Source organism: Lipotes vexillifer, unplaced genomic scaffold (assembly GCF_000442215.2).
Source record: "Lipotes vexillifer unplaced genomic scaffold, Lipotes_vexillifer_v1.1 scaffold330, whole genome shotgun sequence".
Lineage (NCBI taxonomy): Eukaryota > Metazoa > Chordata > Mammalia > Artiodactyla > Lipotidae > Lipotes > Lipotes vexillifer.
Window position 1 is genome coordinate 1,806,119 of NW_006775627.1, and position 20,614 is coordinate 1,826,732.

General features: G+C 38.5%; 1 protein-coding gene and 1 pseudogene across 1 annotated transcript in view; one reads left to right on the top strand and one right to left on the bottom strand.

Moving 5' to 3' along the window:
* COBLL1 (cordon-bleu WH2 repeat protein like 1) overlaps positions 1 to 20,614 on the top strand; it is a 158,763-nt gene that overhangs the window by 76,213 nt on the left and 61,936 nt on the right. Inside the window, exon 2 of the mRNA XM_007450070.1 lies at positions 20,062 to 20,250. Coding sequence (XP_007450132.1) covers positions 20,062 to 20,250 — 189 coding nt within the window. The remainder of the gene's footprint in view (positions 1 to 20,061; positions 20,251 to 20,614) is intronic.
* On the bottom strand, positions 7,933 to 8,569 carry LOC103090979 (hypoxanthine-guanine phosphoribosyltransferase pseudogene; annotated as a pseudogene).

Sequence of the window (20,614 nt, forward strand, 5' to 3'; positions counted from 1 at the left end):
CCCTACATGCCTTTGTTTTAATAACATGTTTTTTTTTAATATCAGTATTTTCACTTCTGTATTGATATAACAGACTTGTGTTATGAATAATGGTATTTGTGTTTTTAAAGTAGGTCATTTGTATGTCTTTCACTGAGTCTATAAATGAGAACCTCTTGGCTCAGTAAGATAGTCTGTGAATGAGGTTCTGTGTAGGTAGGACTTCTTTAGTATTAGCCATTAAATAGAACAATACATATTGATGGAAATCATTGGTGGAGATCATTGTGGAGATCATCATTCTGATACCTTTGCCTTTATTTTAGTCCAGTGGGTCTCAAACTGTAATGTGCTGGGCCACTAGTAATATATCGCCTGGACCCCATATGAAGTTTCTATTTAAAAAGGTACAACATGGGGCCACCCAAGCAGATCTGTATTAGAAGCAAGTTCCATAGCTGATTCTCATGCTCATTGAATTTTGAGAATCACTACCTTAGAAATATTTTTATTGTGTTTTACTTTTAAATAGTTTGACTTGGAAGAAATTGCAGAAACAGTGCAGAGGTTTCCCTCTGCCTTCCTCCAAGCTTTCCCCAATAATAATGTCTTACATAACCATAGTACATTATCAAAACCAGGGAAGTGACTTTGGTACAATACTACTAACTGAGGTACAGACCTTATTTAGATTTCATCAGCTTTTACATGCATTCTTTATTATTTTTAAAAATTTGTCTTGATTTATAATTCTATGAAATTTTATTACATGTATAGATTCACGTGACATTCCACAATCAGAATACGGAACTGTTGCATCACCATAAAGGAACTCCCTCATGTTACTCTTTTTTTAAAAAAAATAAATTTATTTATTTATTTTATTTTTGGCTGTGTTGGGTCTTCACTGCTGCGCGTGGGCTTTCTCTAGTTGCGGCGAGCGGGGGCTCCTCTTCGTTGTGGTGCATGGGCTTCTCATTGAAGTGGCTTTTCTTGATGCGGAGCACAGGCTCTAGGTGCGCGGGCTTCAGTATTTGTGGCACGTAGGCTCAGTAGTTGTGGCTCACGGGCTCTAGAGCGCAGGCTCAGTAGTTTTGGCACATGGGCTTAGTTGCTCCATGGCATGTGGGATCTTACGGGACCAGGGCTCGAACCCGTGTCCCCTACATTGGCAGGCAGGTTCTTAACCACTGCGCCACCAGGGAAGCCCCCTTATGTTACTCTTAATATTTACACCTTGCCTCCAATCCTGGCAGCCAGTGATCTGTTTTCTATGACCATAAGTCTGTCACTTTGGGACTCACATAAATAGAACCATACGGTATGTAACCTTTTGAGACTGGCTTTTTCACTCAGCATAATGCCCTTGAGATTATCCAAGATGTTGAGTGTATCAAGGCTTGATTTTTTTTTATTGCTGAGTAGTATTCCATTGTATGGATGCATCACAGTTTGTTTATTCATTCTCACGTGGAGTACATTTGGGCTGTTCCCTGTTTGGGTTTGTTATGAGGAGAGCTGCAATAAACATTGACATACAGGTTTTATGCAGACATAAGTTTTTGTTTCTCTCATGTAAATACCTAGGAATAGATTGCTGGGTCATGTGGTATGAGTATGTAGCTTCATATTACACTGCCAAACCATTTCCCGAAGTGGCTGTGCCATTTTGCACTCACCTTGTTCAAGTCACCTATGAGAGATCTAGTTTCTCCACATTCTTGTCTGTACTTGATATTTTCAGTAGTTTTAATTTAGGTGCATAGTGGTATTTCATCATAGCTTTAATTTGCATTTCCCTAAATGGATAATAATGTTGAGAATCTTTTCATGTGCCTCTTTCTCACATCCTCTTTGGTAAAGTGTTCAAACCTTTGCCCATTTTATGATTGGATTCTTTGTTTTCTTACTATCACGTTTCGAGAGCTCTGTCTATATTCTGGATATAAGTCTTTTTGTTGGCTATGTGACTTACAAATATTTTCTCCCAGTCTGTGGCTTGTCTTCTTATGTTCATAACTGGTTCTTTCACAGAGCCAAAGATTTTACTTTTTGATGAAGTTTAGTTTCGTGATATTTTAAAAATCTTATGGATTGTGTCTTTGATGTCATGTCTGAGATTCTTTTGCCTAAGCCTTAGTCCCAAGGATTTTCTCCTACATTTTGATCTAAACATTTTATAATTTTATGTTCTACATTTAGATCAACTTTAGGTTAATTTTTGTATAAGGTGCTACTTTAGATTTTAATATTTCTAAACTGTGAGATACTATTTCCAAGTAGTTTTTCTAGCCAGTGTCTGACAAAACTTGTAGCTAGGAAACTTAACTTGGAAAATCCATTCCAAGGACTTTTCTTTATCAGTATGCAGTGAATGTTATGCCTTTGAATACGGTTTACGCCAACACACACTACTCCTCAACATAGATTTAAAACTTGAACAGAGACTGATGACTAAATGCTGTTTAGTATTTACCAAAGTACATATTTGAGAGTAGATTATTGAGATTGTGACTTGAAAGCAACTTCTGCTTTCACTTTATGGTTGGTTAATCTACCAGTGTGCTCGGTTGGCTGACATATACATTCCCACTGTTTAACATGCATATGTGCATTTATTTTAATAATTATAACATCCACATTTCAGTTCCTTACCTAGCATGCTTTTGAAAATTGAAAAAAACAGGGCTTCCCTGGTGGCACAGTGATTGAGAGTCCGCCTGCCGATGCAGGGGACACGGGTTTGTGCCCCGGTCCAGGAAGATCCCACATGCCGCGGAGCGGCTGGGCCCGTGAGCCATGGCCGCTGAGCTTGTGCGTCCGGAGCCTGTGCTCCGCAATGCGAGAGGCCACAACAGTGAGAGGCCCACGTACCGCAAAAACAAAAAAAAAAAAAGAAAATTGAAAAAACATTCCAACTAAGAACTCTTTTTTTTTTTTTTTAAAGACAGTGTTTTTTAGAGCAATTTTAGGTTCACAGCAAAACTCAGCAGAAGATACAGGTTTCCCATAGAGCCCTGTCCCCACACATACACAGCCTCCCCCATTGTCAGTATTCCTCACCAGAGTGGTACAGTTGTCACAACTGAACCTACACTGACACATCATAATCACCAGAAGTCTATAGTTTATATTAGTAATCACTCTTGAGGTACATTCTACAGGTTTTGACAAACGCATAATGACATGTATTCATCTTTATAGTATCATGTAGGGTATTTTCACTGCTCTAAAAATGCTCTGTGCTCCACCTGTTCATCTCTCCCCACAACTCCTGGCAACCACTCGTCTTTTTTATTGTCTCCATATTTTTGCCTTTTCCAGAATGTAATATAGTTGGAATTTTACAATATGCAGCCTTTTCAGACTGGCTCCTTGCATTTAGTAATATGAAATTAAGGCTCCTCCATGTTTTTTAATGACAACAGCTCATTTCTTTTTTAGTGGAAAAAGTGGAAATAATCGATAATATTCCATTGTCTGAACGTACCATAGTTTATTTGTCCACTGGCCTACTGAAGGACATCTAGGTTGCAAACTAAGAACATTTTAACTTCCTTTTAGAGAAGAAAATTTCTTTTTTTACATTTACTATTTTGTTGTTTCAGAGAACATAATAAGTAAAATAAGTCAATTGTGGATGATTTTTTCATCTTAAATTTCATAAGTATTTAACCTCTTTTGAAAAAGTGGAAATATAACTTTATAGGGCTTTTTATACTTAATTTTTATATGGCAAAGAAAAAAGAAGCCCAAAAAGTTTGGCATAGTCCTCTCTCCCCATGTTTTTTTAATCATTTTTTAATTTTTAAATTGTAGTGTCAAGCACATTTTTTATTTACCTTTTCAGACTAAATTCCATAAACGGCACTAACTTTTCCATATATCAGTGCATTGCCTGCAAGGCAACAAATATGAAATTCAAAGGAAGCTTTCAGTAGATGATGCTGAGCCCAGTTGCTACTGACATGTATTACCTACTGAGCAGAAGCCTATGCACAGAGTGAATGGGGCATCAAGTGAGCGCTGGGTCATGGTTTTGAAGTTTCAGTTTGTTTCGGAGAAAAATTACTTGCTAATCTCTATAAATGTTTAAGAATTTAATAAGATACTAATTTTTTTTAAAAAGGATAACACTTGTTAAGGGATTATCTATGTAAAACATTTGCACAGTTCCTGGAACTAGATAGGCATTCAGTCAAGTTAGTTTTTGTAGGGTCCATTTAGGATATCTTTGAAATTGTTTGGTTGGACTAATTTCATTTTTAAGCTACTGGTATTAGAGGATCTCATGTGGTATTTCTTTAATCACCCAGATTCTTTCTATAGCACTGAGAACACAGTGGGTGCCCAATAATATGGTTGACTGTCTTGTGACTAATTGTTTACATTGCTTTCAAGCCTGTTTTTCAACTTTGCTTATTTGTTTTGATGAAGTTTTTATCTCCTCCATTGATACGCCCTTTTCTACTGAAGGCTTTTCTCATCTCTCTTCTTGTAGATGTTTGACTTTCTTAACTGTGCATAAAATAAACATCCCACATAAGATATTTAGGAAAACCCTGAGACAAGCTGAAATTGCAGCAACATTTATGGGACAGATGTGAGAAATTTAATATTTAATTTTTAATGTATAGATACACTTTTCTACTCTATATCTTTGTGTGGGGTTTCCTCGAGTGTGTATGTATACGTGAAAATGTATTCACTTATATTTGTACGTTTTTCTGTGTATAAATTATAACTCAGTGAAAAATATCAAGAGAAATTTATGTTTTCCTTCCTTCCATAAGGACCTTCCTTCTTAGAGAAAAGGAAGCAGAAATATAATGGGGTGGCTCAAGATGGCGGAGTAGAAGGACATGCACTCACTCCCTCTTGTGAGAGCACCAGAATCACAACTAACTGCTGAACAATCATCCACAGGAAGACACTGGAACTCACCAAAAAAGATACCCTACATCCAAAGACAAAGGAGAAGCTGCAGTGAGACTGTAGGAGGGGCGCAATCACAGTAAAATCAAATCCCATAACCTCTGAGTGGGTGACTCACAAACTGGAGAACAGTTATACCACAGAAGTTCACCCACTGGAGTGAAGGTTCTGAGCCCCACATCAGGCTTCCCAACCTGCGGGTCCGGCAATGGGAGGAAGAGTTCCCAGAGAATCACCACTTGAAGGCTAGTGGGATTAGTTTGCAGGACTTTGACAGGACTGAGGGAAACAGAGACTCTATTCTTGGAGGGCACACACAAAGTAGTGTGTGCATCAGGACCCAGGGGAAGGAGCAGTGACCCCATAGGAGACTGAACCAGACCTACCTGTTAGTGTTGGATGGTCTCCTGCAGAGGTGGGAGCTGGCTGTGGCTCACCGCGGGGACAAGGGCACTGGCAGCAGAAGCTCTGGGAAGTATTCCTTGGCGTGAGCCCTCCCAGAGTCCGCCATTAGCCCCACCAAAGAGCCTGTAGCCTCCAGTGCTGGGTCGCCTCAGGCCAAACAACCAGTAGGGAGAGAACTCAGGCCCACCCATCAGCAGACAGGCAGATTAAAGTTTTACTGAGCTCTGGGCACCAGAGCAACACCCAGCTCTACCAACCACCAGTCTGTCCCATCAGGAAACTTGCACAAGCCTCTTAGATAACCTCATCCACCAGAGGACAGACAGCAGAAGCAAGAAGAACTACAATCCTGCAGCCTGTGGAACAAAAACTACGTTCACAGAAAAACAGACAAAATGAAAAGGCAGAAGGCTATGTAGCAGATGAAGGAACAAGATAAAACCACAGAAAAACAACTAAATGAAGAGGAGATAGAAAACCTTCCAGAGAAAGATTTCAGAATAATGATAGTGAAGATGATCCAGGACCTCAGAAAAAGAATGGAGACAAAGATCGAGAAGATGCAAGAAATGTTTAACAAAGACCTAGAAGAATTAATTGTTCAGAGATAAACAATACAATAACTGAAATGAAAAATACACTAGAAGGAATCAATAGCAGAATAACTGAGGCAGAAGAATGGATAAGTGACCTGGAAGACAGAATGGTGGAATTCACTGTGTGGAACAGAAAAAAGAGTGAAAAGAAATGAAGACAGCCTAAGAGACCTCAGGGACAACATTAAACACACCAACATTCGCATTATAGGGGTCCCAGAAAGAGAAGACAGAGAGAGAAAGGACCTGAGAAAACATTTGAAAAGATTATAGTCGAAAACTTCCCTAACATGGGAAAGGAAATAGCCACCCAAGTCCAGGAAGCACAGAGAGTCCCAGGCAGGATAAACCCAAGGAGAAACACGCCGAGACACGTAGTAATCAAATTGACAAAAATTAAAGACAAAGAAAAACTATTAAAGCTAGCAAGGGAAAAACGACAAATAACATACAAGGGAACTCCCATAACATTAACAACTGATTTCTCAGCAGAAATTTTACAAGCCAGAAGGGAGTGGCATGATATATTTAAAGTGATGAAAGGGAAGAATCTACAACCAAGATTATTCTACCCGGCAAGGATCTCATTCAGATTTGACGGAGAAATCAAAAGCTTTGCAGACAAGCAAAAGCTAAGAGAATTCACCACCACCAAACCAGCTCTACAACAAATGCTAAAGGAAATTCTCTAAGTGAGAAACACAAGAGAAGAAAAGGACCTACAAAAACAAACCCAAAACAATTAAGGAAATGGTAATAGGAACATATGTATCGATAATTACCTTAAACGTGAATGGGTTAAATGCTCCAACCAAAAGACACAGGCTAGTTGAATGTATACAAAAACAAGACTGCTATATATGCTGTCTACAGGAGACCCACTTCAGACCTTGGGACACATATAGACTGAAAGTGAGGGGATGGAAAAAGACCATGAAAATGGAAATCAAAAGAAAGCTGGAGTAGCAATACTCATATCAGATCAAATAGACTTTAAAATAAAGAACGTTACAAGAGACAAAGAAGGACACTACATAATGATCAAGGGATCAATTCAAGAAGAAGAAATAACAATTATAAATATATATGCACCTAATATAGGAGCACCTCAATACATAAGGCAAATGCTAACAGCTCTAAAAGAGGAAATTGACAGTAACACAATAATAGTAGGGGACTTTGACACCTCATACCAGTGGACAGATCATCCAGACAGAAAATTAATAAGGAAACACAAGCTTTAAATTATACAATAGACCAGAGAGATTTAATTGATATTTATAGGACATTCCATCCAAAAACAGCAGATTACACTTTCTTCTCAAATGCACACGGAACAGTCTCCAGGATAGATCACATCTTTCTTTTTTTTCTTTTAAAGAGACAGCCTTTATTTTAAGGATTTTTACATTGAAGACTTCAAAAAGTGGTAGGTTTTTAAAACTTATTTACCTGTATTTAAAAGGAACTGTTGACAAAGATTTGCCAGAAATAATCTGAACAAGTGGGAAAATACAGTTAATACTACTGAAACCTACTAAAATAACTCCAGGACATATGGTTTATCCAACATAATGATACCTCTCAATGCTGTCACTGATATGAAACTGACTGCTTCTTTTCTAAACACACAGTGGTTTAATTAACAATATTCAGTCACTTCTGCTCTTTCCTGAATATATAAAAATTAGAATACCAATTAAAAAACTAATATATTCTTCTCTGTCAATGTTTTTTACAGGTACGATTTCAATATTTTCATTCAGTAGTGGTGTGGTTTAAGAGATTTTTCATTCACATGTCAAACAACAATCCACCCAAAGGGAACTGATAGTCTATAGGCTCCTAGTGCAAATAAAGAGTTCGGGAATGCAGCAACTGGCCTTTCTAAAATACAAAACGGATAAAATTCTTAGAAGATACATGCAATAAGCTCTACTAAGCAGCTGGCCAGAGAACTAGAACATCTGATCATATGGGACTACATATGTTTCCAAACTCAACTTGAACTCTCATCTTAGGCTTTGTATTTTGCTTTTCCAGTTTTGCTAATGACACAAACATGATTCAAATCCCTGAAGTATTCATTATAGTCAAGGGCATATCCTACAACAAACTTGTCTGGAATTTCAAATCCAGCAAAGTCTGGTCTATATCCAACAGTTTGAGGGGTCCTTTTCACCAGCAAGCTTGCAACCTTGACCAGCTTTGGATCATGCTGCTTGACCAAGGAAAGCAAGGTTTGCATTGTTTTGCCAGTGTCAATTATATCTTCAACGATCAAGACATTCTTTCCAGTGAAAGTTGAGAGATCATCTCCACTAATTACTTTTATGTCACCTGTTGACTGGTCATTACAGTAGCTCTTCAGTCTGATAAAATCTACAGTCATAGGTATAGATCTATCACTATTTCTGTTTAGTACTTTTGATGTAATCCAGCAGGTCAGCAAAGAATTTATAGCCCCCCTTGAGCACACAGAGGGCCACGATGTGATGGCCTCCCATCTCCTTCATCACATCTCGAGCCAGCCATTTGGTGCTGTCCATAATTAGTCCATGAGGAATAAACACCTTTTCCAAATCCTCAGCATAATGATTAGGTATACAAAATAAATCTAGGTCATAACCTGGTTCATTATCACTAATCACGATGCTGGGTGCTGTGGGTCAGCATAACGGAGCTGGCTGGTGTGTGGGCTGAGGGAAGACTGGGGAGGAGGAAGCCGGCAGCAGGGCCAAGCAGGAGGTGGCACCATGCCGGAAAGCCCAGGGTAGGTCACATCTTGGGTCACAAATCAAGCCTTGTTATATTTATGAAAACTGAAATCCTATCAGGCATCTTTTCCAACCACAGTGCTGTGAGATTAGAAATCAGTTACAGGGGGAAAACATTAAAAACATAAACACATGGAGGCTAAACAGTAAGTTACTATATAACCAAGAGATCACTGAAGAAATCAAAGAGGAAATCAAAAAATACCTGGAGACAAATGACAATGAAAACATGACGATCCAAAACCTATGGAATTCGGCAAAAGCAGTTCTAAGAGGGAAGTTTATAGCAATACAAGCCTACCTAAAGAAACAAGAAAAATCTCAAACAATCTAACCTTACACCTAAAGGGACTAGAGAAAGAAGAACAAAACCCAAAGTTAGTAGAAGGAAAGAAATCATGAAGATCAGAAATAAATGAAATAGAAACAAAACAATAACAAAGATCAATAAAACTAAAACCTGGTTCTTTGAGAAGATAAAAAAAATTGATAAACCATTAGCCAGATTCATCAAGAAAAAGAGAGAGAGGACTCAAATCAATAAAATTAGAAATGAAAAAGGAGAAGTTACAAAGGACACCACAGAAATAGAAAACGTCATAAGAGACTACTACAAGAAACTCTATGCCAATAAAATGGACAACCTAGAAGAAATGGACAAATTCTTAGAAAGGTATAACATTCCAAGACTGAACCAGGAAGAAATAGAAAATATGAACAGACCAATCACAAGTAATGAAATTGAAACTGTGATTAAAAATCTTGCAACAAACAAAGTCCAGGACCAGATGGCTTCACAGGTGAATTCTGTCAAACATTTAGAGAAGAGCTAACACCCATCCTTCTCAAACTCTTCCAAAACATTGCGGAGGAAGGAACACTTCCAAACTCGTTCTATGAGGCCACCATTACCCTGATACCAAAACTAGACAAAGATATTGCAAAAAAAGAAAATTACAGATCAATATCAGTGATGAATATAGATGCAAAAATCCTCAACAAAATACTAGCAAGCAGAATCCAAATGTGATACACAATATTAACAAATTGAAGAATAAAACCCATGTGATCATCTCAATAGATGCAGAAAAAGCTTTTGACAAAGTTCAGCACCCATTTATGATAAAAACTCCAGAAAGTGGGCATAGAGGGAACCTACCTCGACATAATAAAGGCCATATATGACAAACCCACAGCCAACATCGTTCTCAAAGGTGAAAAACTGAAAGCATTTCCTCTAAGATCAGGAAGAAGAAAAGGATGTCCACTCTCACCACTATTATTCAACATAGTTTCGGAAGTCCTGGCCACGGCAATCAGAGAAGAAAAAGAAATAAAAGGAAGACAAATTGGAAAAGAAGAAGTAAAGCTGTCACTGTTTGCAGATGACATGATACTATACACAGAGTATCCTAAAGATGCCACCAGAAAACTACTAGAGCTAATCAATGAATTTGGTAAAGTTGCAGGATACAAAATTAATGCACCAAAATCTCTTGCATTCCTATACACTAACAGCAAAAGATCAGAAAGAGAAATTAAGAAAACAATCCCATTCACTATTGCAACAAAAAGAATAAAATACCTACGAATAAACCTACCAAAGGAGGTAAAAGACTGGTACTCAGAAAACTATAAGACACTGATGAAAGAAATCAAAGATGACACAAACAGATGGAGAGATATACCATACTCTTGGATTGGAAGAATCAATATTGTGAAAATGACTATACTATCCAGATTCAGTGCAATCCCTATCAAATTACCAGTAGCATTTTTTACAGAACTAGAACAAAAAATCTTAAAATTTGTATGGAGACCCAAGAGACCCCGAGTAGCAAAAGCAGTCTTGAGGGAAAAAAAAACGGAGCTAGAGGAATCAGACTCCCTGACTTCAGACTCCACTACGAAGCTCCAGTAATCAAGACAATATGGTACTGGCACAAAAATAGAAATATAGTTCCATGGAACAGGATAGAAAGTCCAGAGACAAACCCATGCACCTATAGTCAAATAATCTATGACAAAGGAAGCAAGGATATACAATGGAGAAAAGACAGGCTCTTCAATAAGTGGTGCTGGGAAAACTGGACAGCTACATGTAAAAGAATGAAATTAGAACACTCCCTAACACCATACACAAAAATAAACTCAAAATGGATTAGAGACCTAAATGTAAGACTGGACACTATAAAACTCTTGTAGGAAAACATACAGAAGAACACTCTTTGACATAAATCACAGCAAGATCTTTTTTGACCCACCTCCTAGAGTAATGGAAATACAAACAAAAATAAACAAACAGGACCTAATGAAACTTGAAAGCTTTTGCACAACAAAGGAAACTATAAACAAGATAAAAAGACCTCCCTCAGAATGGGAGCAGATATTTGCAAACGAATCAACGGGCAAAGGATTAATCTCCAAAATATATAAACAGCTTATGCAGCCCAATATTTAAAAAAAAACAACCCAATCAAAAAATGGGCAGAAGATCTAAACAGACATTTATCCAAAGAAGACATACAGATGACCAAGAGGCACATGAAAAGATGCTCAACATCACTAATTATTGGAGAAATGCACATCAAAACTACAATGAGGTATCACCTCATACCAGTTAGAATGGGCATCATCAGAAAGTCTACAAACAACAAATGCTGGAGAGGGTGTGGAGAAAAGGGAACCCTCTTGCACTGTTGGTGGGAATGTAAATTGATACAGCCACTATGGAGAACAGTATGGAGGTTCCTAAAAAAACTAAAACTATGGCCCAGTAATCCCACTACTGGGCATATACCCAGAGAAAACCATAATTCAAAAAGACACAAGCACCCCAATGTTCATTGCAGCACTATTTACAATAGCCAGGTCATGGAAGCAACGTAAATGCCCATCAAAAGATGAATGAATAAAGAAGAAATGGTACATATATTCAATGGAATATTACTCCGCCATAGAAAGGAACACAATTGGGTCATTTGTAGAAACGTTGATGGACCTAGAGACTGTCATACAGAGTGAAGTAAGTCAGAAAGAGAAAAACAGATATCGTATATTAACACATATATGTGGAATCTAGAAAAATGGTACAGTTGAACTGGTTTGCAAGGCAGAAATAGAGACAGAGACATAGAGAACAAACGTATGGACAACAAGGGGGGAAAGCGGGGGGCGGGGTAGCAGGGTTTGTAAAAATGCTAACCATATAAGCTAAGTCGGGATGTAAAAAATATATATATAATGGGAATTTAAATTTGGAAAAGTTATTATTAAACTTTGGGACTACTTTTAAGATTGTTACGTTGAGTGATTCTGAGAACTTCCTGAATTTACGCGAACTAGATTGACCTAAGTAGCAACCTTCTGGCAGTGTTTCAGACATTACAGAGTTCTTAGGAAAGTAAATCATTAACTCTCATTGAATACCTACTATCTGTCAGGCGTTGTACTAGACTAGTGGTTCTCAAACTTGGCTGCACTTTAGAATTGCTTGGGGAGATTTTAAAATTCCCATAGCCAGTAAATCAGAATTTCCGGGTGTGGGGCCTGAACCTCAGCATTTTATAAAAGTCCTCAGGTGAGTCCATTATGTAGCCACATTTGAGCACCACTGGGTGAAGCGTGGGCTGAGATGGGTGGGGCTAGGCGTTGCCCCCCTCCCACCCCATTTTGAGTGGTCGGAGAACCACTATACAAGGAGGGCACATTTGATCTGCTGTCTGAATGAGCTGAAGGAGAAGGCAGTTTGAAATTCTGTGGTGAAAACATTTGGGGCAGAGGGAGCAGCTCTGCAAGTCCCTCAGATGTGAAGGAAGGGAAGGAAGGCCAGTGTGAATTACATAGGGAGTTGCAACTGAGTAAACAGAAGGGAGGTTGGCAGGGGCTGGCTCAGTGATTTCTTAGACGTTAGCATGCATTAGAAGCACTTGGAGAGTTTTGTCGAAAGTGCATTGCAGGGCTTTACCCTCTGTGTTTCTGATTATTTAGGTCTGGAGTAGGGCCTGAGAATTTGCATTTCTAACAAAGTCCCAGGTGCTGTTCTGAAATCACGCTTTGAGAACCACCAGGCTGGCTCATCTAGGGCTTTGCAAACCAAGAACAGGAATTTGGTTTTATTCTCGATGTATTGGGAGACCAGTGAAGGGTCAGAGATGTGATGTGTTCTGATTTACATATTTAAAAGATCATTCTTGGGCTTCCCTGGTGGCTCAGTGGTTAAGAATCTGCCTGCCAGTGCAGGAGACACGGGTTCAAGCCCTGCTCCAGGAAGATCCCACGTGCTGTGGAGCAACTAAGCCCGTGCGCCACAACTACTGAGCCTGCGCTCTAGAGCCCGTGAACCACAACTGCTGAGCCCATGGGCCACAGCTACTAGAGCCCGCATGCCTAGCACCCGTGTTTGCAACAAGAGAAGCCACTACAATGAGAAGCCCGTGCACCACAATGAAGAGTAGCCCCCGGTTGTCACAACTAGAGAAAGCCCGCGTGCAGCACTGAAGACCCAGTGCAGCCAAAAATAAATAAGTAAAAATAAATACATTTTTTTAAAAAAAGATCACTCTTGACTACTGCAGAGAATAATACATTTTAAGGGACAAGAGCTGAAAGTGGGGAGACAAGTCAGGAGGCTGTTGGAGCAGTCCAATCAAGAGCTGATGGCTTAATTGCCAGGGTGGTAGCAGAGGAACTGGTGAAAAGTATACAGGTTCAGGATGTGTTTTAGAGCTAAAAGCCCACAAGACTTGAAAATGAATTGGAAATAGGAGATAGGCATAGAGAGGAGTTAAAATATGCCTAGAATTTTTGCTTGAGTTAACAAGGTGGTTAGTGTGGAGCCATTCCCAGGGATCCGGGGGACTGGGGGGACGCTTGGATGAGAATTGGGGGTAGAGAGGAGACTCAAGAGTTTTGCTTCTGAGATACCTATGGGACATTCAAATGGCAAAGACCGTGAGATTATTGGGCATATAAGTCAGAACTCCGTAAACAGGTCAGGGTTGGAGATGTGAATTTGAGAGTCATCAACTTGTAGATGGTATTTAAAGCCATGGAATTTCATGAAATTACTTGGGGCTGAGGACTGTAGAAGAGAAGAGAAGGGGGCAGACAAGGAGCCCTGGGGTGACCTCAACACTTAGACATCAGACAAAGAGATAAGGGCATTGAGACTGAGGAGTGGCAGTAAGGAAGGAGGAAAACAGTAGGTTGTATTGTCACACAAAGCCAAGGGAAGAGAATCCCAAGCAGAGGGCTTGAGCAGCTGTGAAGTGTGTCCTTATTGGAATTTAGGCGCTTACTCAATGTGAGATGAGATGTATAATTATCTATTAGATTTGAACACACATAGATGATTGGTGACCTTGACAAGAGAAATGTCTGTTAAGAGTCATATAATGCCTTGGGACTCCCCTTGTTGCCTTTTGTCACTGCTTATCTTTTAAAGCCACTTAGATATATTTACTTTGATTAGATATAAGGCTCATCAAGAAAAGGGACCTTTTGTTCTTAATTGCATTCCCTCAAGCACGTAGCACAATGTTATGCCCACCATTAGGACAGATTTTTGTTTAATATAATCTTCTCTTGTTTCATTAAACCCAGAGAGATACACTAAGAAATTGTTTTGAAGAACTGATCTCCACTTTATAGTTGAAATGCGTAAGGTAGGAACCATCAAAACATTGCCAGATACTGTACTTTGAAGGACTGTCTTGTCAACACTTACCATAATGCATCTAATGTTTGATAGCCCTCTGTACTGAGAGAGGGTGGCTGTTAAATTTCTTTTTGGTCATTAGAATGTGATACTTTAAAAACCTATTGTTTTAAGACTTATAATTCTGTTCTTTTATTTTGTCTTTAATATCAAAGCTGTATTTTTGTATAGTATTTCTCTGAATCTGTGAGGATACTATATAAATAAAGCAAACAGATGAGAGCCCATTGGACTTGAGTAGCTTATTAAGGATGCAAGTACTGATATATCTCATATACAATTGAAAGATTTTTTTCTTTCAAACAAAGTAGAGGTATTTGAGTAGATTTCTGTTGTTTTGCTGAGCGTCTCTTATTCCTTTTCATTTATTTTAAGGATATTAATATTGACAGGGATGGAGTGATGATTACAGTGGACACATGATTTTGAAGTGCTTTGTAGATCAAGTGATAAAAAAAATCAGTCAATAGTGGTAGCAGGATACCATTCAAATGGTAATTTGAACTCTGTCAAAATTAAGTTTGGCTATTTTAAAGATCAGTTATTGTATAACGTGGAATCGTACCTTAATTTTCATTATGAACATTGAATATTGAGATAATTTTCATGAATAAAACGATGCTTTACCTAAACGATAATTTACTGGGGCTTGTTATTTTTAGGGCTTGATTAGTGAATTTTTGCATTGAGACAGAAAAGGTTTCTATCTCAAATATCTTTTCAGTATAACCTTCTCTCCACCACCCTTGTGTAAAATTTGTTGCTGTGACTGTTGAAGGTAGTGGCCTCTGAGGAGCTTATGTGGAAATCCCTTGAGCAGGAAACTGGCCCAAACATCATTCCCATTTAAAAGGGTGGGGGGACTTCGATGGCAGTTACTGCGTTTTTAATATATTAATGAAAACTAGCATTCGTCTAAGCCGTAAGTTACAGTTGTTATTGCATGTTGTTGTATTACTCTGCTTTACCAGAATTTCCTATGCTTAGATTATGTTAAAAGCTTTGATTATTTTCACTGTACTTTTGGCTTTGGGTGACATTTAATTTAATTTTGTTATCGTTTCCAAGCATCTCAACTAAGAAATGTAAAACATTGGGAGAGATGTGAGTAGGTAAAAGGTATTTTAAAACTTTTGCTGGTAAGAGATCAAGTAAGTTAACAAAGTCTTAAATCTACATAGGATTCAGGCCAAATCCAGGCCTCTGCCTGGTATTCTTTTCACTAGACTATACCATGTAGTGAGCAAACTTTAACTGGATAGACACATTCCTGAATTTAATGTAAATGGATCACATTCGGGAACCAACATATAAATGATCCTACAGGCTCTTCCTCCTAAATACTACTATTCTTTCAAGAACTGAGTCCCTTTTTTCTTTGAAGTTACCTTAATACCTGCCTTCACATCCCCACAGAGCTCATTTTAGCTTGCTCTCATTGCTCTGAGTCTTCAAGGTTACCCATCTGTTTTATGACACTTCGTTTTTTTGCTTTGTATATGTTGTTTAATTACTTATATATTTCATCTTCCCTGTTGGATTTCTAATTCATTGTGGAAGGGTCTTGGTTTGATTCCCAATATGCTTTCCAATTTTCAGGACCATAGGTGACAAATGCTTTATTATAATAATAGAGAACACTAAAATGTTCTTAATAGAAGTTCCATGTAAATAATATTTCAACAAGTGCTTTGTTCTGCTTTCCTTTTTTTTTTTTTTTAAAGTTAGTTTACCTTTAGTAATTTAAGATGGGTTTTGGGGGCTTCCCTGGTGGCACAGTGGTTAAGAACCCGCTTGCCAATGCAGAGGACACGGGTTTGAGCCCTGGTCCGGGAAGATCCCACATGCCGCGGAGCAACTAATCCCATGTGCCACAACTACTGAGCCTGAGCTCTAGAGCCCGCAAACCACAACCACTGAGCCCGCGTGCCACAACTACTCTAGGCCCGTGCGCCTACAGCCTGTGCTCCGCAGCAAGGGAAGCCACCACAGTGAGAAGCCTGCATACCGCAACAAAGAGTAGCCCCTGCTCACCACAACTAGAGAAAGCCCGCGCACAGCAACAAAGACCCAAATGCAGCCATAAATAAATAAATAAATAAACGTATAAGATGGGTTTTCATCCTAAGACTCAAAGTACCTTAGGAAATAAGACAGTCATACATATAAGAACATTAAAACTGTTAGAGTTCATTGCGGTGTGCAATAGACAGGGAAAATGTACCAAGGAATTGTGATTCATTATGAACCTCGAAGGATAGATAATATAGGTAAAGGCAGAGAGAATGGGGAGGGCATTCAAATGGTGACTTGGGGGAGCAAGACTTGGAGATGGGAAAGTGCCTTCAGTGATGAAAGCAGGGGATGAGGAGGTGATGGTAGCAGCAGGAGGTGCCTATCAGACCCTCTGTGGTACCACTTCTCTTGAAAGCCAAGTCCATTTTGTGGGCAAGGTTGTTCTTGATGCTTTACCTACCTGCGCATGGTGGCTGGGCTTGTCTTCTGACCTTCCTCGTGAAACTCTTCTAAAGCCCTAAGGTTCCCAGTTATTCCTTGCTAATAAGTCCAGTGCATAGTTTTCAACACTCATCTTCTTAAAAATAAAACATAATCACTTTCTAAAACCTAACACAGCTAATTCTGAGTACCTTGGTGGTAAGACCTTTCTTCCTTCCCAATTACGTGCTTAGGTACCTCATCTTTGTGGGAAGTATTCACTGAATGCATTCATTCAGTAAATATGAGTGGCTACCATGTGGCAGACATTATTCTAGAGATTTTATACATTAGCAAATATGTGTGACACCAGGTGGTGGAGACAAGAACCTATACTCATGGGATTAATTACTCTAATGGAAGGAGACAGGATAAATAAGTATGTTAGTTGCCCTGACAAGCCTTCAGAAAAAAGTAAGGCAGAGAAATAGAGGTGTTAATCTTAAGGTCAGGACCAGACTGCAGAGGAACCTGAGTAGGAATTGTCCTGAGTGTGTTCAAGGAAAAGCCAAGAGTCATAGGATCGGAGTGCAGTGAGCCTAGGGCGAAAGTGGGACAGGGGAGCTTGGAGAGGCTTAGAAGTCAGGGACGACAGATTGTCAAACTCCAGATCTTATTTTGGCTGAGGTCGGAAGCCGTCGGAGGGTGGGAAAGGAAGTTCTGTGATCAAACTTAACATTTTAAGAGGATCACTCCAGCTGCTATGTTGAGAATAAAGTGTAAAGTGACAAGGTTGGGAGCAGGAAGACCACTTAGCAGCTTGAACAGAGGTGTTTGGTAATCAAGGTTGTTGATGGATTCTGGGTCTATTTATAATATAGAGCTGGCAGAATTTGTCAAGGGATTGGATTGTATGTGTGTGAGAGAGGAGATTTTTGGCCCAAGCACCTGAAAGAATTGAGATTTACTAGGGCTTCCCTGGTCGCGTAGTGGTTGAGAGTCAGCCTGCCGATGCAGGGGACACAGGTTCGTGCCCCGGTCTGGGAAGATCCCATGTGCCGCAGAGCAGCTGGGCCTGTGAGCCATGGCCGCTGAGCCTGCGCTTCCGGAACCTGTGCTCCGCAACGGGAGAGGCCACAACAGTGAGAGGCCCGCGTACCGCAAAAATAAAAAAAAGAAAGAATTGAGATTTACTGAGATGGGAAGACTTGGAGAGGAAAACATTTGGGTCGGAGGAGATGGGAAGAGGAATTGGAAGTTTAGCTGGAGATTCCAGTTAGTCATCTGAGTCCAGATGTCAGGTAGGCATTGAATTTATAAATCTGGAGTCTAAGGAAGAGGAGATCCAAGCTGACTATTTGGCATTTAAGATTTTCTTCATATATATTTTGCAAAATTCTTGTTGTATTTATTGTAATAATTTTTTAAAATTTTAGTTGCTACTGTAAAAGAAGTTTTTTCTTTCATTATACTTTGACTAGGTTTTGCTCATGTTTGCATAGGCTATTGATGCTGGCATGTATCATTTTGTGCCAAGCAACCTTGCTGAATTCTCTTAATTTATAAAAGCTTTTTCATAGATTCACTGATTTCTCTTCTCCTTTGACTGTGGAATTTTACCAAACCCTTCAATTCTGAGAAGTACCACTTTCTTTCATGGCTTGATTTGCTTTCCTTTGCCTAAAATATCAATTATTTCTTGTCTTTTCGTGTGAGTTTCTATTCATTCCCCCAAACCCAACTCATGTTTCCCATCTTGTCAAACATTTCTGGATTCCTAGGAAAGTTTCTCTTCCTGTGAGCTGCAGCTGTACCATCTGCATACCTGTATTAGAACAGTCATCAAAATTTATTCTAATTTTGTATATATATTTTAGTCCTTTTGGGGAAGGAGAACTGGGTCTTACTGTCTTTACATCCCCAGTGTTTAGCTGAATCTGCTACATAGTTGTCTGTTACAGGATAAATGTTTGTTGAATAGATGAGTAGTCAATTTGGGCAGATTAAAAACATTTGGAAATTGGATAAAGTTTTTCTTCATATAGATTTTATAAACTTGTTATATTTATTGAAACACTTCTAAAAATTCATTTTTGTCACTATTGTAGAAGAAATATTTTCTAAAGTATAATATAATTTTGCAGTTATACTCCTAAAAATTAAAGTCCTATTATTTTAGAAAATTAATGTAGGAACCTTGTTTCTGTTTTTTCATGATGCTGAGTGCACAAATGTGCTTGGATTTGTAAGACCTTAAATTTTGAAAATACTTAATGGCTGGATATTATGTATTTACTTACAGAGAAGGCCTTTTATTTTGCATCGTTTTTATTTTTGCCTAGGAATCATCAAAGCATTGAACTGGCCATGTGTAGAATGTCTACTACTGTTTCTGTTATAAATCAGTTAAGGGGTTGTCCTAGTAAGTGACACTGAAACATATTTATTAGAATAATTATTTGTAACATTTTTTATTGAAATAGAAATATACTTTATCAAATAACCAATCACAGTTCACTGTCCATTGCTAAGCACAGTGGGAAATACAGCATGCTTCTTTCTTACAGGGAGTAATAAATGTAGGCAGAGAGATGAAACTGGTACCCAGGGGAAAAAAATGGGGAAAATGTTACATTTGTGTAATCTGTTGTATGTGCCTTGTAGGGAGACACTTGATATAGGGGGGTGGTAGGAGGGTGTTTTCAGCTAGATTTTGAAGCATAGGTAGAGTTTAATCTGGATAGAGAGGCAGAATACACTAGACTTGAAAAAAATAGAATGAGAGGCACAAAGCTAAGAGCTATTAGGAGGTGTGGAAATGAGATACTGATTTCCATCCTAGGACAGTAAGAATTTTTATAATTTGTTCCACCAAAGAAAATGCAGTACTTTTGCTTCGCTGTAGTGAACACACATTAATTGAATTTAATGAAGGCCGATATCAGATCTCTTTTGTTACCATGTTTCTTTGTATTGCCAAGTAATGCAAGCATATCGTTGAAAACAAACAAATAGGCTGATTTTAAAAGGCAGAAAAAAAGTTTACTTAATTCCATCATCCCTAGTAAGCTAACAGTTAACATTTTAGTGCGTTTTTTTCCCTAGGTGTGAAAAGCATACATACACACATTTTGTGTTTTTATTAAATGAGATCCTATTAGCAAATTATTTTTAAAATACGTATATTTTATTCTCTGTTTTGTTTTTGTTTTAGGAGAAAACCAAAAGCCAAGGCACCGCTTCCTCCAGCTGAGACCAAATACCTTGATGCCTCTTCAGTTGATGATTCTGTAGAATCTTCTGCTTTTATCATGGAACAGAAAGAAAACACGACAGATAACGATATTGAACTCTTGGTCGTTCTACCTGGGGATATTATCAAATCTACTACTGTTCATGGCAGGTACGATCAAGTGAAGGAAATACCAGGACTTCCCTTTCTTCTTCTGAAATTGAAACCCTCTGTTGTAGACGTCTTGATTTTTTTCTTTGACAGATACTTTATTCATCACTCAGTTTACTTATCTATTAAAAAAATAAATGCTAAAAGGTATTAAAATTTTTATAACAATGCTTTAAATATCAAATCTATGAATTCCACAACCCCAGTGAAGTGACTCTTGGAATTTGGAACTATTTTACATTTTGTTAGTCATTAAAAAAAAAAATTTTTTAATAGCCTTTTCCAGAGGGACAGTCATCAGTTTCATTGATTTTCTGAGTCAAACTTACAAAGCAAGCCAGGGACCCATAAGAAAACTCTTTCC